The 13,936-nt window shown below is 44.4% G+C and overlaps 1 protein-coding gene across 2 annotated transcripts in view; it reads right to left on the bottom strand.

Moving 5' to 3' along the window:
• LOC106568813 (collagen alpha-1(XI) chain-like) overlaps positions 1-13,936 on the bottom strand; it is a 144,046-nt gene that overhangs the window by 19,999 nt on the left and 110,111 nt on the right. For both annotated transcript variants that reach the window (XM_014139485.3, XM_014139484.3), the window contains exons 38-53: positions 13,501-13,698; positions 11,077-11,130; positions 10,327-10,434; positions 9,905-10,012; positions 6,854-6,961; positions 6,531-6,638; positions 6,331-6,384; positions 6,013-6,120; positions 2,873-2,926; positions 2,358-2,465; positions 2,098-2,151; positions 1,895-1,948; positions 1,513-1,728; positions 969-1,022; positions 633-686; positions 134-241 (exon numbers count right to left, since the gene is read on the bottom strand). In XM_014139485.3, the coding sequence (XP_013994960.2) occupies positions 134-241; positions 633-686; positions 969-1,022; positions 1,513-1,728; positions 1,895-1,948; positions 2,098-2,151; positions 2,358-2,465; positions 2,873-2,926; positions 6,013-6,120; positions 6,331-6,384; positions 6,531-6,638; positions 6,854-6,961; positions 9,905-10,012; positions 10,327-10,434; positions 11,077-11,130; positions 13,501-13,698 (1,548 nt within the window). The remainder of the gene's footprint in view (positions 1-133; positions 242-632; positions 687-968; positions 1,023-1,512; positions 1,729-1,894; positions 1,949-2,097; positions 2,152-2,357; positions 2,466-2,872; positions 2,927-6,012; positions 6,121-6,330; positions 6,385-6,530; positions 6,639-6,853; positions 6,962-9,904; positions 10,013-10,326; positions 10,435-11,076; positions 11,131-13,500; positions 13,699-13,936) is intronic.

Genomic DNA, 13,936 nt, shown 5'->3' with positions numbered 1-13,936 from the left:
CTGATCAAACCACACTTGACTGTGTTGACTTGATATGATCAACTGTATTATCAGATCAAACCACAACATGTCACTTATTATTAGGTAAACATCGCTCAATAATCATGTAAACAACAGTTGTAGGTCTACTAACATTATCTCCTTTGGGTCCTGATGTCCCCTGGGGGCCTGGCAGACCTCTGTCACCCTTCTCTCCCTGCTCTCCTGGGGGCCCGATCAGACCGATCAGACCAGGGTGGCCCTGAGGAGAGGAGAAACACAGATCAAAACAGGCATCAATAATCAATTAATTACTCACATCAATTTGCCTGTCAATCAATCTCTCTTCATATATCATTAGTGTGATGACTCACTGCCCTGGGGCTAATACCAGAGACATAATCAATAGGTTTGAACACCAAGCCGTCAGTTATCATTCACTTGAATGTGTATAGTATGGAATATACAGTATCTCCATCGACAGATTTCAAGTGTATCCCTATAGAATATTAGACATCAACATCATTAGCAATGGAAGAAGATCAATACAGTATGTGACTTTTAGCCATGCATGCAACAGGTAGGTTAATATTTGACTGTAATATTTACAGTATAGTACTTGTTGTCAATAACCTACTGAAACAGGGTTTTACCTTTTCTCCCTTAATGCCAGAGTCTCCCTTCAAACCTGGTAATCCTGGAGGACCCTGTGAGGGAGAGAGGAGGGAGAGAGGAGAGAGAGAGAAAGAAAGAGAGAGAGGCGAGAGAGAGCAAGAGAGAGCGAAAGAGAGAGAGAGAGATGGAAATAATATGGGAGAGTTATAGCGGAGAGGGATGGAAGGAAGGGGGTAGAGAAGTAGAGAGGGAGGTAGAGTAAAAGAGAGTGAGGACATATAACATGTCTGACCCAATAAGACAAGGTACTGTGAATCCTGTGACATCCAATGACCTGGGTTTAGGGGTTAGAGGTCAGAGGTTAGTTGTCTCACCATGGGTCCAGGGGGTCCGTCGGGGCCTGAGGACCCTGGAAGACCTTGTTCCCCCTGCATGGAAACAAGATACGAGTCAATGCTTTAAGCCACTGATCTGTACATACAATATAAGGGTGGCAGGTAGCTTAGCTGTTAGAGCATTGGGCCAGTAACTGAAAAGTCACTGGTTCTAATCCCCCGCCGACAAGGTGAAAAATCTGTGTGCCATTGAGCAAGGCACTTAACGCTAATTGCTCCAGAGTCACCGCTGATAATGGCAGACCGTGGCTGTAACCACACTCTCAGGGGGATAAGGAAATACACATTTCCAATATACAATTGTACACGTATGAAATAGGACAAATGTAAGCACCCACCTAATTATTATTACAATATTGGTATTATTCCCTTATGCTTATATTGTGTGATTTAGAAATGGCTTTTGTAAGATCAGTCACTATACTCATCTATGAGTGTTGTAGAAAACTCATAGCTACTGTCCCTAGTTACTGTAATAGCTATGACACAAAGAAATTAAAATATTAAACAATGCTGTACTTACAACTGGGCCAGGGATACCTCTGAGACCTTCAGAACCTTGCTTGCCAGGTGCTCCCTGAGGACCAACGGGGCCTGTCTTGCCCTGTGGGCCCTCCAGACCAGACTCTCCCTTGGCTCCCTTCTCTCCTTGCCTGCCCTCGGGTCCAGTTGTACCATGGGGGCCTCTCTTTCCTGGTGGGCCAGAAGGACCTGACTCTCCGGTGGGTCCAGGAGAACCCTAAGAGATGAGAAAGGATAAGGTTAAAGTACATGATCAGAGTGCTAAAAGCTCTTGTACAGTACTTCTATGTTTACTGTAGTTACCTTCAGATATGAGAAATGCTCAGTTTGTTAGTGCTTGTTTGTCGTTAGACAGATGTAATAATACGTTAGGTGAGACTCACAGGTTGACCAGCCTCTCCGTCGTCTCCCTTGTCACCAGGAGGACCGTCTAAACCCTGGCAGGAGGAGAAAGAGAGACATGGTGAAAGTTGCATGACACTGAATGGATAGGGCACAGTGTGGGATTTTTTACATTTCAATAGGTGCCAAAGATTACAGTAACTGGATGCCAAAACAATGTCATTATAACATTTCAGTGACTTACAGCCTGTCCGATCTCGCCAGGGGGACCAGGATCACCAGGGAAACCACTTGGACCCTGGAAATGAAATCCAACAAAATGCTCAACTTAATAACCCTAGAGACTACATCTTACTTTGCCTTCCACTGACAATTGATTACAAATCCATAACATCCATTGGAATACATTCACATGGCAGTAACGGGACTCAACTGCAATCAATCAACCAACCAATCAATGAACTGTGATATGTGATTCTACAGAGAAGTGTAACCAGGACTTACAGGACTTCCTTTAGGACCGTCATCTCCAGGGGGACCTTTAGGGCCGGGGGGTCCAGCAGAACCTGCAGGACCGGACTCTCCCTTCTCTCCTCGCTCTCCTCTTGGGCCCTGTGACAGTGGGGCAGTGTGTTAGTGTGTCAACAGTGTGTTAGTGTGTCAACAGTGTGTTAGTGTGTCAACAGTGTGTTACTGTGTCAACAATGTGTTCATGTCTATGCCCATTAGAACTGTGCTTAACACACTCCATGTGGTTGGTGGGCTTTCCTCTATAATGGTTTTAATTACAACTTTGTTGAATTGATTCGGTTATTGTTACAGTAATGGTGAAGAGGAGTAGCCTCCTTCTACTGTTTTGTTATAATAAATATATGAATCGGTAAGTTTTGCATTTGCAGCAGAATAATTCCTTCTCTCCAATGGAGAGGCAGTGAATGGGAGTTGTAGTGTGGTGTTGTGGGGCCGTGTTGAAACAGTTGTTGTGTTAGATGATGTGAAGGTGCTGTCGGTTCACTTACAGGTCCGCCAAGTTCTCCCTGAAGACCAGGCTCTCCGTTTTCACCTGAGTCACCCTGAGAAAGGAAGAGACAGAGAGATAGAACACGAGAAAGAAAACAATTCAGAAACGGCAGTGAACCAAAACAACTCTAAAATTCATATTTACAGTAAACCCAATGTCCTGATGCCCCTGGGGAATGAAAGAGATGACACCAGGGGTTTCAATCCATCACAGCCAGTCAGAGCTGGGCCTGGAGCGGGCAGAGAGCAGGCGACCTCTGGGTCCTTCTTGGTCTACTCCATACATCTTCCACTCTCCCTCCCTCTCTCCCTGCCTGTCTTATTGGGTAGCGGGTCCAGGCTTCAGGCCCCGTTGTTACTCACTGTCACATAGGCCCCGTCGTCACAATCAATCAATCAATCATTGGGACAAACGCTGGACAGCCACGTGTTCCTAGAGACAATGTTTATCTAACCCTGGTCTGTGATGGGAGGGACAGGGCAGCAAACTGCTTGGCCTGGTGGATTTGGATTGAACTTTCCAGAGCTGAGCCAAACTGTGCCAAGTTCGCCCAGGCCTAGATCTAGGTTATCATACCCATCCAGAGCCTAAATTAGCATCTGGCCTCTTTCCCAAAGCACTGTTGTTTCTGTCAGGATATCTAGTCCAGGCAGCAGAGCAGAGAGAGCAGAGCAGAGAGAGAGGCCTCTCCTGTACTAAGCTTTGTATACAGCCCTGTGTCTCTCTGGGAAGCCTGACTCCACATAGGGGCTACATACCAAATGGCACCCTATTCCCTATAGGGAGAGAAAGAGAGAGATAGCGAGAGAAAGAGAGAGAGAGATAGCGAGAGAGATTGCGAGAGAGAGAGAGATTGCGAGAGAAAGAGAGAGAGAGAGAAAGAGAGAGAGAAAGGGAGAAAGAAAAAAGAGAGAGAGAAAGAGAGAGAAAGAGAGAGAGAGAGAGAGAGGGAGAAAGAAAAAGAGAGAGAGAGAGAGAGAGAGAGAGAAAGAGGAGAGAGAGAGAGAGAGAGAGAGAGAGAGAGAGAGAGAGAGAGAGAGAGAGAGAGAGAGAGAGATAGGGGGACAAACAGGGAAAGATAGCGAGAAAGGAAGACTAAACCACTGCTATAAAAGCAGCCAGATCAGCTCAGATCAGATTAGCCTGAGAGAGGATTGTAATTGTGGTGAGCTAAGCTTTTGTTTGAGGAAGGGATGGATGTGTGCTCCCAGGGGGAAGACTCTCAGGGGGCGAAGGTCATTCCATCGATGGGCCAGATAAAACAAATCACGCCATCATTGCAGTAGAAAGTGCTGAGAGCGTTTGGTGGACAGTGGGGCTGGCGGGTGCCAAGACAAAGCTTTCATAATCAAACAGCTACCTCCAGTCGTCTGCCCCTGACGGCGAGCAAAACACCAAGGCTTATTTTGTAAGAGCTGTTTTTAATAATGCATTCAGCGTCTCCACAGTCACTTTGAGTATTAATTCGTACTTCTACTCTCTCCAACGACAATACTGTTGAGGATGAAAACACTACCATTAAGCTGTGTGTGTGTGTGGTGTGTGTGTGTGTGTGTGTGTGTGTGTGTGTGTGTGTGTGTGTGTGTGGTGTGTGTGTGTGGTGTGTGTGTGTGTGTGTGTGTGTGTGGTGCGTGCGTGCATGTACGTGTGTGTGCGTGTCGCTCACACTCACTTGAGAATGAAAATGAGCGTTTCCAATTTCAAACATGATCTATTGAATAGCCACATCAAATATTGATGGTGACAAAAGCTTTGCAAAGAGGATGAGTGGTGATCTGAATAATGTTGTACTGAAACTCAAACTGACAATTGGACCTCTTGCACAGTAAGAATATCTGTCTCGTGTTGCTACTTTAAACCACAGTTACACTGATAGATGAGACACCTTCTACCTCTGAGCTCAGCAACAGGGTAAATAGACGTTGCCATCTACTCTGGACTGCTGTGAACTATGGGGATTTTATGTGCAGGAACAGATGGCATAACGACTATGTACCTCAATACTGTCTGAGTCCTCTGCTATGTAGATCTCTAAGTACTAGGAGACCCATGGTGGATTAGGAGACCAATGGTGAACTAGGAGACCCATGGTGAACTAGGAGACCCATGGTGAACTAGGAGACCCATGGTGAACTAGGAGACCCATGGTGAACTTGGAGACCCATGGTGAACTAGGAGACCCATGGTGAACTTGGAGACCCATGGTGAACTAGGAGACCCATGGTGAACTAGGAGACCCATGGTGGACTAGGAGACCCATGGTGGATTAGGAGACCAATGGTGAACTAGGAGACCCATGGTGAACTAGGAGACCCATGGTGAACTTGGAGACCCATGGTGAACTAGGAGACCCATGGTGAATTAGGAGACCCATGGTGAATTAGGAGACCCATGGTGAACTAGGAGACCCATGGTGAACTAGGAGACCCATGGTGGACTAGGAGACCCATGGTGGACTAGGAGACCCATGGTGGACTAGGAGACCCATGGTGGACTAGGAGACCCATGGTGGATTAGGAGACCCATGGTGGATTAGGAGACCCATGGTGGATTAGGAAACTCATGGTGGATTAGGAGACCCATGGTGGACTAGGAGACCCATGGTGGACTAGGAGACCCATGGTGGACTAGGAGACCAATGGTGGACTAGGAGGCCAATGGTGGACTAGGAGACCCATGGTGGATTAGGAAACTCATGGTGGATTAGGAGACCCATGGTGGACTAGGAGACCCATGGTGGACTAGGAGACCCATGGTGGACTAGGAGACCAATGGTGGACTAGGAGGCCAATGGTGGACTAGGAGACCCATGGTGGATTAGGAGACCCATGGTGGACTAGGAGGCCCGTGGTGGACTAGGAGACCCTTGGTGGACTAGGAGACCCGTGGTGGACTAGGAGACCCGTGGTGGACTAGGAGACCCGTGGTGGACTAGGAGACCCATGGTGGACTAAGAGAGTCATGGTGGACAAGGAGAGTCATGGCTTCCAATGGGGTCAAGAGGACTAGGCCAAGTGTAGGAATCTTCAGAAAACTATGGAAAGGTTCTACCATAGAAATATAATCAATTTTGGATTAACGGATTGTATTTCTATGGGTTCTACATTGAGGTGAAGGGTATTAACAGGTGGACCTTACCTTCTCTCCAACAGATCCAGGGTTTCCAATACCACCAGGAGGTCCCTGAGGGCCGTCAGCTCCTGGGGGTCCGGAGGGGCCTCTGGGCCCAGGAGGACCGGGAGGACCCTAGCAGGGAAGGAGAAAAAGAGTGATGAGTCTACTGTCATCACATACAAATAGGAATAAACTATCATCATATAAATATAGGAAACCGACAGTGCTAAATTCATTGTACACAATCCTTATACATACACTCAATACTGGTACATTAGAATTCTGCTCTATTTCATGAAACTCCATAGCAGTATTGCATAAGAGAATAGTAGGAACTCTTACCATCTGACCAACGTCTCCGGTTTCTCCTTTCTCGCCGGCTGGACCAGGTAATCCCTGCATTCAGACAAGATAATGATGTCAGTCACAATCACAAAAACAGAAACCTATGAGCCCTGGACAAAATAAATCCACTACATAGGGAAAAGGGTGACATTTGGGACACAACCATAGACTGTCCCTGGTTTGATTATGGTTCTGACCTGCAGTCCCACTGGGCCAGGGGGTCCATTGAACCCTCTGGATCCTTCATCTCCCTTCTGGCCAAACAGACCCTGCTGACCTCTGGGACCGGGCTCTCCATCAGCTCCCTACACACCCGAGAGAGAGGAAAAGAGAAAGAGAGATAGAAGGAGAAAGAGAGAGAGAGGGAGGGGATAGAATGTACATACGTAAGAGAGTAAGGGGTAGAGAAGAATTCGATTTTGAACTGTGGCATAGACCAGGTCAAGAGACTGTGGCAGGGACAGGAAGTGACATCATATCCAATGAACTGGAGGGTGAGATGGTTTGGTGGGATACTTACAGCAGGACCAGGCGCTCCAACCGGGCCTTGGGGACCAGTAGGACCAGGTGGACCATGCTCTCCTTTGTCTCCTTTACCTCCCTTCTGACCTGGCTCTCCAATCTCTCCCTGGTGATAGAAAAAAAGACAACCACAACAACAGTCAACACAACTCACTTTAATCCTGTTGAGTTAACTCACTTTAATCCTGTTGAGTTAACTCACTTTAATCCTGTTGAGTTAACTCACTTTAATCCTGTTGAGTTAACTCACTTTAATCCTGTTGAGTTAACTCACTTTAATCCTGTTGAGTTAACTCACTTTAATCCTGTTGAGTTAACTCACTTTAATCCTGTTGAGCTAACTCACTTTAATCCTGTTGAGCTAACTCACTTTAATCCTGTTGAGTTAACTCACTTTAATCCTGTTGAGTTAACTCACTTTAATCCTGTTGAGCTAACTTACTTTAATCGTGTTGAGCTAACTCACTTTAATCCTATTGAGTTAACTCACTTTAATCCTGTTGAGTTAACTCACTTTAATCCTGTTGAGCTAACTCACTTTAATCCTGTCGAGTTAACTCACTTTAATCCTGTTGAGCTAACTCACTTTAATCCTGTTGAGCTAACTCACTTTAATCGTGTTGAGCTAACTCACTTTAATCCTGTTGAGTTAACTCACTTTAATCCTGTTGAGCTAACTCACTTTAATCCTGTTGAGCTAACTCACTTTAATCCTGTTGAGCTAACTCACTTTAATCCTGTTGAGCTAGTGTTCAGCTAAATTAAGATTTGTATGTGAGTAAATGCTTGGCAGGGAGATAAGAGAGGTTTTAGGGCTTTTTGTTGGGTATATGTCATTGTTGCCTTCAAATATCATTCAGTGACACAGTGTCAGAACTAGGAGTCACATAATATATATATTTATTTAGTTTATTTAACCGTTATTTAACTAGGCAAGTCAGTTAAGAACAAATTCCTATTTACAATGACGGCCTACCAAAAGGGAAAAGGTCTCATGCCGGGGACGGGGGCTGGAATTAAAATGTTAAAATAAATAGAAAATATAGAACAAAACAGAACAAAACACACATCACGACAAGAGAGACACCACAACAATACATAAAGAGAGACCTAAGACAACAACTTAGCATGGCAGCAACACATGAAAACACAACATGGTAGCAGCACAACATGACAACAACATGGTAGCAACACAAGGCAGCAGCACAACATGGTAGCAGCACAAAACAAAAATAAATATAATGTACACATAACTGTCGAAATAAAGGAAACACCAAATATAAAGTGTCTCAATATGGCGTTAGGCCACCACGAGCCAGAACAGCTTCAATGCACCTTGGCATAGATTCTACAAGTGTCTGGAGCTCTATTGGAGTGATGCAACACCCTTCTTCCAGGAGAAATTCCATTATTTGGTGTTTTGTTGATGGTGGTATAAAACGCTGTCTCGGGCGGTTCAATTGAGTTGAGATCTGGTGACTGAGACGGCCATGGTATATGGTTTACATCGTTTTCATGCTCATCAAACCATTCAGTGACCACTCATGCCCTGTGGATGAGGGCATTGTCATACTATGGGGGCATAGCCACGGTAGCCAAAATAATGGCCTGCCCAGCATTTGTATACATTACCCTAAGCATGACGGGATGTTAATTGCTTAATTAACTCGGGAACCACACCTGTGTGGAAGCACCTGCTTTCAATATACTTTGTATCCCTCATTTACTCAAGTGTTTCCATTATTTTGTAAATTACCTGTATATGTAATATAATAATGATCTAATATATATACGCCATTTAGCAGACACTTTTCTCCAAAGCGATTTACAGTCATGCATACATACATTTCAGTGGTCCCAGGAATCAAACCCACTGCCCTTGTGGTACAAGCACCATGCTCTACCAACTGATCTACAAAGGACCACATCCCAGAAGGGGTTTGTCATCTATATGTGGTAAACAACTAGCATTCTGTCACGGATTCCATTCACAACTTGTTTGCACTGCATTTGCACTGCAAAATCAGAACACCAGAACGTCGCACTGTTACGCATACTCAAATGCATTTGCAGTCTCTAGGTGTTTGAAATGGTGGGAAAACATTGAGTCAGACTTTTCCTAAGCCAGCCCAGAGGATGCTTATTGCTTCTGAAACAACATTATTCTACTCTCCTTAACTCCTCTTAATAAAGCCCTTGGAGTTATCCTCCCTGTTCCGAGTGTGAAAGGCCTTATAATGAGACTGGGTGAATGTTAGTGAGATCCTCTTTGTTTGGGTGTCTCTCTCTCTCTTTCTAAATGTCAAATACCTCAGTATTACCTGTGTCCCCCAACACCAGGAGAAAGAGACTAAGGCCAGTTAACAACTAAAGCAGCATTCCTCCAAAGATAAAATATTAAATTACAGCTGATCTTCATACAAATGTTTCTCCATCTCTCTTTCTCCCTCTGTTTCTCTCTCTCTCTCTCTCTCTCTTTCTCTCTCTCTCCCTCTGTCTGTCTCTGTCTCTCTCTCTCTCTCTCTCTCTGTCTGTCCCTGTGTGTGTGTCTCAGTGTGTCTCAGTGTGCATCCTGGCTGTGTGTTTGCATACTAATAGCAGCTCCTCTCTCTACCATCTGAAACGTACAAATGATCGACATAACGGGTTCAGCTATCTGTCAGCTGGAAAGACTTAAATACATGTCAGTCAGAGCCAACTCTGCCTGTCAACACCCCTGAGGAGAGAGAGGGTCATGAGAGAGGACAAACACTCCCTGCCTTTGATGTAAATCATCACGTTGAGTATGTTTGTGTGTTCGAGCCAGAGAGTGATAGACATTTTGTTTTTATCTAAGCTGCTAAGTGTTCACTTTTATATAAATTCACATGCATGGAAACACACACACACACACACACACACACACACACACACCACACACACACACACACACACACACACACACACACACACACACACACACACACACACACACACACACACACACACACACACACACACACACACACAGACAAACGCATACTACTCTCCCCTCAGTGGGCCAACCCACCTTGTCTCCATCCTCTCCTGGGGGTCCGAGAGGTCCAGCTGGGCCAGGCAGACCAACAGGTCCCTGGACACCATCTCTACCGGCAGGGCCTTGGGGTCCTTTTTCACCCTATAGCACATTAAATTACAGTACATTTCATTTCACTCATTTACCAGACAACTCTCATCTGCAGACTTACTAAACTGCAGGGTTGAAATCAATTCCATTTTGATTCAGTCAATTCAGGATGTAAACCATTTACTTCCTGAATTGACAGAATTAGAATAGAATTGACCCGAACACTACTGTACTGCACAATAAGTCGATTCAAACGAGGAGGCTGAGATATACAGTGGCTGAGAGAAATGTGTTTGTTTTCTAACAGGGTTTATGTTGAAACTGGTAGCATGGACAGAACCAGGCTGAACTGAACTGGGTCTTACCGGTCCACCCTTCTCTCCAGCGGGTCCAGGGGGTCCCTGAGGTCCTGGTCGTCCAGGGAGACCAGTGGGTCCGGCTGGGCCAGCAGGACCACGCTCACCAGGGGAACCCTAAAACACAGAGAGACACAGTCAGTATAGGTCACTACTAACAAGTCTTGTACTATCTTTATTCAGAGCCATATATTTAGAAAGTTGGGTCAATTTGAAGAATTTGAAGAATTTTTTATATTGTTCTAATTCTACTTTAGTAACATAGCATTGTTTAAATATTCCCCATGTAATGTTGATGGGGTGCAAGCATGGCTGCCACAGAATGTTGTTCCCCATCTAAACACGTCTCTGCTTTTACAGTACTACCCTCATTACAGTAGTACCTTTATACCTGTAAAGGTGCTGTATATCCCTGGAGAACTAGTCTACAGCAGGTACATTACTTTTTTGATAACATATTTTGATATCTTAGGGTAGAATCTTAACATCAGGCAAATCTACTAAATAGGTGGAACCTATGTCGCGTAACTAATGAATGAACTATGAATATCGTTAAAACATTATGTAATGCATGCTGGTACAACTGATGGGCTATAAACATCGTTCGCAGTGCGTGTGCATAATAAAAAGAGGGAAGAGAGAGAAATAGAGAAAAACACAGAGAGATAATGATAGAGTGATAGAGAGACAACTACTGATAGAGAGTGTGAAAGATGAAGAGAGGGTGTTGGTGGATGTGTGCTCATCAGCCATACTCACAGCAGGTCCAGGTGGGCCGTTGGGGCCTTCATTCCCTTTCAGGCCGTGAGCCCCCTGTAGAGAGAGAGGAGAGAGAGAGAGAGAGAGAGAGAGAGAGAGGGGGGGGGGGGGGGGAAGGGGAAGCAAACCTTTAGAAAACAAGCATGTTCTGTGATGGAAGCAGAGCACATCTCATCCTTCCTTAACGCCGGGGCGGAACCCCTCTATCTATCCCAGAATCCCCACACTGTGCTGACTGAGAGGATACAGGCTACTGAGGGAAGAAGCTGTAATCATGAAAGCCTATGTGAACTCCTCATGTTTACACAAGAAAGGCAACTAGCTCTAAAATAAATCTGATTGATTTGAATCTTATTCATCCCAAAGATAAGACAGAAATGTGACTCGTTTCAGGAAACTAGGTGTATGTCCCGCGTCACAGGAGAGGCATTGCAACGTAAACATGAATTCTTTTAAATAAAAATGTGTTTTTTGGCAGAAATGCCTTCTGGAACGTGTGAACTTTCATATGCCTTCATAACAAATGTTTATGCTATCTGTAAATATGAATAAAATGATGAGCCTAGTTGGTTTAGCCACGGAAAAAGTGAGGAACCTTGTATGACTTGTATGCCATCTGTAAATATGAATAAAACTGTTAAATCAGCAACCTTCCCGCTAGCCATGATTGGCTGAGATAATGGATGGGCTAGACATGCGGAGAGATGAGTGTGCCATTTAGCTCACTTCTGTCTATATCATGAGCTGGTTAGTATGTGTAGGTAATCCTTTCTAATGTGGCTTTTTTGAGAGATATCATGAAGAACTGCAAGAGTTGCTCTCCACTTTCTGTAGGTCTGAGTTTCAAAATCAGTGGAATGCCCGGTGGAAGCAGAGTATGATAGCTAAAGAGATGGAGAAAATTCTGGCATTTGATTGCAAATATGCGGAGGGAGTCGAAAAGAGAACATACAATATATAAAACACCTGTCTCCGGATTACATCTTCAAACTAAGGGCAACCATAGAATCCATGACAGAGAGGGAGAAGCGTTCATCCATGTATACGGTAAGTCTAGCTAGCTACATTTTCAGATATTATACGTTTATCATTTTGTCAGAAAGTTGTTTTTATTGCAAATGAAAGCATACTGTTAGCTAGCTAGCTAACGTTAGCAGCCTGGCTCACTGGCTAATGTTACATGTATGATCTGTTTAGTAAAATGATTCATATCAGAGCTATTTGCATTGCTAGTTATAGCCAGTGAGCCAGCCTGCTAATTGAACCTAGTTGGTTATATACCTGCATATTCATGCAGGGTAGTAACGTTATGAGTTGGGATTATGGTTCATTGTTTAGCTAGCTAGCTAGCTAGCTGCAAGTCTAAACAAAATACTCCACTATGGAAGTAACCATTTCACTGTACCATTTACACCTTCTGTATCCTGTGCATGTGACAAATAAACCTTCATTTTATAGTGTGAGTTTACCAGAGACGGTAATGTGAAGAACAACATGCACCGAAGTCAAATTAGTATATAATGTTAGGCCAACGAGACAGTGTCCAAGTTCTAAAATTCTCAGGTAGAATGCCCTGCTTTTATTTCATCACACTCACAACCATAAGTTATTTTTTGTAATTGGCTCGGCATTAACTTGTAAATAATGATCTTGTTGTGAGTTTATTTTCCTGTAATAATAAATACAAATTAGCTAAAGTGAAGATGTTGTCAGCTATATGATATGGTCATTATTTGAACTGGCAAGCCAGCTAACTTAACTTTAGAAAGCTAGCTAACAAGCTATAAACAAACCAAAATATTGTTTAGAAAGTTGCTTTTAGTTGCCTGGTTTGCTAGACTAACATACAGTATACTAAATTCATTTTTAAATGGATGGGTTTATTGGTGTTAAAATACACCAGTTGTGCTATTTTGGAGCACCAGGCTGCTGATGTCATGCAGCCTGTAGTTTTTGTGTTTATACTTTTCATAACGACAATGACAAGTTTGATGGCGGACGACAATAGAATGTTCATGATGTCACTGCGACAACTGTCTACAGACATGTGTATAGACGAAGTATAAACCAGCCTTTAGTCTTGAAAACTTTGGTTGTTTAGTACATGGCCTCATATGTGAATCCTTAAGGAGATGGGTGGGGCTAAGGCTTAAGAGGGTGTGATGCTGATTGGGTATAGACAAAGAAGAGCTCTCCAGTTGGTTTACCAAAACATTCAAGGCCCATTTTCTCAAAACTGGGGTTAAGTTTATCAACTTTCAAAGCATAATTACTTTCCCACTGTACCTCAACTGTAGTGTATGATATACCATTTTGTAGAGTCTTTACCATTTATCCAATGTAAAAAATACAATTTCAAAGTTTGCTACATAAGACCGAATCGAGCCGATCAGTCATAAATGATGTGAGGTGTGTGCTACTCACCACTGGGCCAGGCAGACCTCTCTCTCCTGGGAACCCTCTCAGACCAGGGGGACCATCCTTACCAGCCGGGCCAGCGGGACCGGGGTCACCCTTAGCTCCCTCTTTACCAGCAGATCCAGGAAGACCCTGCTCACCGGGTGGGCCTGGGGGTCCGGGATGGCCACGCTCTCCCATTGGTCCAGTCTCACCTGTGGGGCCCTGTGGAGGGAGAGAGAGAGAAAGAAAGAGAGAGAGAGAGAATGTGAATGAGACAACAAAGTGTATCAGGGTGTCTGTACAGAATGTATGAGTACAGGGTGACAGAGCGTGGGTGAGTGGAAGGCCAGAACCTCCAGTACCCGCTAGTCACTCCCGGAAGGCATCTTCCATCTGCCAGAACAACATCATCGATACATGTAATGTTCTCAATTAGCATTAGGAGAAAAGCTCTGGGTGG

This window comes from Salmo salar, chromosome 01, assembly GCF_965601325.2.
Source record: "Salmo salar chromosome 01, fSalSal1, whole genome shotgun sequence".
NCBI lineage: Eukaryota > Metazoa > Chordata > Actinopteri > Salmoniformes > Salmonidae > Salmo > Salmo salar.
Note: the sequence above shows the minus strand (reverse complement) of the source record. Positions and strands in the feature narration are given on the sequence as shown.